The sequence below is a fragment of the Bidens hawaiensis genome, unplaced genomic scaffold (genome assembly GCF_021521415.1).
Source record: "Bidens hawaiensis isolate Kalapana, Puna unplaced genomic scaffold, B.hawaiensis_p1.1 tig00007614_1, whole genome shotgun sequence".
NCBI classification, from domain to species: domain Eukaryota; kingdom Viridiplantae; phylum Streptophyta; class Magnoliopsida; order Asterales; family Asteraceae; genus Bidens; species Bidens hawaiensis.
In genome coordinates, this window is record NW_027491530.1 from 348285 (window position 1) to 351481 (window position 3197).

At 40.7% G+C, this 3197-nt stretch overlaps 1 protein-coding gene across 1 annotated transcript; it reads left to right on the forward strand.

Moving 5' to 3' along the window:
- Positions 1-1662: 1662 nt before the first annotated feature.
- On the forward strand, positions 1663-2831 carry LOC143635610 (uncharacterized). The gene is made up of 3 exons (XM_077103396.1): positions 1663-1783; positions 1936-2555; positions 2607-2831. Exons 1-3 carry the CDS (start codon positions 1663-1665, stop codon positions 2829-2831), a joined length of 966 nt encoding a protein of 321 aa, XP_076959511.1.
- Positions 2832-3197: the final 366 nt, after the last annotated feature.

Below are 3197 nucleotides of genomic sequence, written 5' to 3' on the forward strand. Positions count from 1 at the left end.
TGTTTTTATTTGTGACTACTTTTAGCACATCAAGTTTTTGTCGCCGTTACCAGGGACTCTTGGCGATTGTGTTATTCACTTTGTTTAGACTTACTTGCTACATACGTGCTATTTGTTTTATTCTATTTGAGTCGTAGGAGTCTAATTTAATTTTAGTTTATTTTAGTTTTAATTTTTATTTTTAGTTTACTTACTTGGTCTGTTGCGTTTTTCAGGTACATGCTGCATCTTCGTTCGAAAACACCACCACCGGATAATCTTGGATTTTCTCCGTTGAAGACCGAGGCTAGTTCGTCAGCAGAGAAACAACCGTCAGAAGCTGGTTCTACACCAAAGTCATCACCACATAGTTCACCACCAGAAAGTCCGAGAAGTCAACCAAAAGTTCAAATGGCCGATGACAGAACAGTTGTTGCACAAGCTTTCGTTGGTTTCACCGGAAATCAGTCGTGCATCATCATTCCTGAGATCAAAAATCCAAACTCATGGCAAATTCCGTCATACGTATGATCTCTCTAGTTCAAACTAACCAATATCATGGACGTGATGACGAAGATGCGCTAGCACACATTAACCGGCTCTACCGCATTCTAAAAACTTTTAATGTACAATGTGCTACTGAAAATGCTATTTTCTTACATCTTTTCCCTTTTTCACTTGCAGGAAAGGTAGCTCTTTGACTTGACACTCAGCCACCTGGTACGTTCACCACTTGGGAAGCAATACGTTCAACATTCATCAAGTAATACTTCCCACCTGCTAAAGCAGCTCACCTTTGTGATCAAATCCACTCCTTTCACATGGAGTCGGATGAACCATATTGGCATGCTTGGGAGAGATTTCAGAATCTGTTGTCTCGTTATTCACAGAATGGTCTCACACCATGGGCTCTCATTGAGAAGTTCTAAAATGGGCTGAACTACGAAACCCAAGTTCATTTTGACGCGACTGCGGGAGGAAATCTGATGGCTAAATAGAATGTCACCGAATGTAACGAGATGTTTGAAATTTTTGCTCAATCATAATACGCCAAAGGGCCACATCACGGGAACTCCACTCCCGTCACTAGTACACCCTCATCTTCTTAAGGTGTGCCAGGTCAATATGGATACTAGTGTGGTTGCTGCTTTGGAATCATTAACTAGAGAGGTGGAGGAACTTAAGACAAAGGTGGATAAGTGTGAGTTTTGTAGGGGTGGACATGGTACTTTGGAGAGCCCGTTGATGAATCAAGAGGTCAATTTTGTTGCTGGTAAGAATAGGTTTTCCAACAATTACAATAACAACAATCAAAATTGGAACACCTACAAGAACCCGAATTAGAACAATTCCAATTGGCGTCCGTCGGGCGCACCACCTGGCCTTCAAAATACTTATAATCAAGGACAAGGTCAGTATTTTAATAATAATAATAATAATAACAATGGTACTAACGTTCAAAATAATGTGCAGGAATAGAATGGTGGAATGAGACGATTAGAAGACATGATGAACCAAATCCTGGAGAGAGATCAAGCTACACAAAAAAATTTCGCCGAGCACGACCTACTCTTAAAGAATCAACAATCATCATTACTTGACCTTCAAAGGTCTGTGGGTGACATTGATCGGCGTCTCGACGAAACGCCTCATGGATAGTTTTCTGGTACTACTCAACCGAATATGGCCGCTCAATTGAAAACCATTACTACTCGTAGTGGAAGATTTTTGGGTCCGGATGTAGTTAGAGAAAGAGTTGAAAATGAGGAAGTGGTTGATGAAGAGATCGAGATGGAAGTTTCGGGTAAGACATAAGTAAAACACCAATTATTGAGCCACAAGTTGAGAAAAAGCCGGTTGAAGTCCGGCCACCACACATCATTGATCTTGCCCATGTCCCGTATCCCGCTCGTCTAAAGCATCAAAAGTACACGAGGGAATATGTCCATTTTCTAGATATGTTTCGACAGTTGAAGATAAATCTTCCGTTTATTGAAGCTATCCAACACATGCCAAAGTATGCGAAATTTTTGAAAGATTTGCTCAAGAGAAAAGATTGGTTGGGAGAGGTTTCATCTATTCCTCTTAGCGAGGATTGTTCGGAGGTAGTGTTGATTCGGGTCCTGGAAAAGTTGTCGGATTCGGGTGTGTTTACGATCCCGTGTATGTTTAGAAGTAATATGATCAGTCAAGCGTTGGAAGATTTGGGTGCTAGTATTAATCTTATGCCATATTCGTTACATGAGAATTCGAAGTTTAGCGAGCTTACACCGACTCGCATGTCGTTTTCGTTGGCGGATCGTTCAATTAAATATCCTCGGGGAATTATTCAGAATTTACTAGTTAAAGTGGATCAATTTGTGTTTCCAGTGGATTTTTTGGTACTTGATATGGAGGCTGACGAAAGGGTTCCCATTATTCTTGGTCATCCGTTTTTGCGAACGGCGAAAGCTCTTATTGATGTATATGATGGGAGGGTCACGCTTAGGGTTAGTGATGAGAATGTTACTTATGATATTACTAAGTCAATGAATCACCCAGGTGATCATGATGATTTTAGTGGTCCATGCCATTCGGTTTATTTTCTTAACTCTTTTATTCTGGGTTTTGACACATGTCTTGATTAGATATGTGGAGTCGATTTTGTTGAGATGGATGTGGATGAAAAGTTGAAGGAAGAGGTAGTGGATGACGTATCTGGCTTGGCGGAGATTATGGAGGTTAATGAGGTTATTTGTGAGAAAGATGTAGAAAAACCCGCTCTGTTGGAATTAAAAGTTCTTCCGTCACATTTGGAGTATGCTTATCTTGAGGAGGGTTCGAATTTGCCTGTTATTGTTGTTGAAAGTTGATAGAGGAAGAAAAGTTAAGGTTGATAGAGGTATTGAAGTTGCATAAGGGGGTGATTGCATGGAGACTTTCGGATATTCAAGGTATTAGTCCTGCTTATTGTACCCGCCGGATTTTGATGGAAGATTTATATAAACCGGTGGTCCAATCCCAAAGGCGTCTTAACCCAAACATGCAAGGGGTTGTCAAGAAAGAGGTTCTTAAGTTGATGGATGCCAGAATGATCTACCCGATTTCGGATTCTCCATGGGAAAGTCCGACCCAAGTTGTTCCAAAGAAAGGGGGTATGACAGTTGTTATGAATGAGAAGAGTGAAATTATCCCTTTGCGTACGGTATGCCATGGTTCACTGATTTCGCTAATTATTT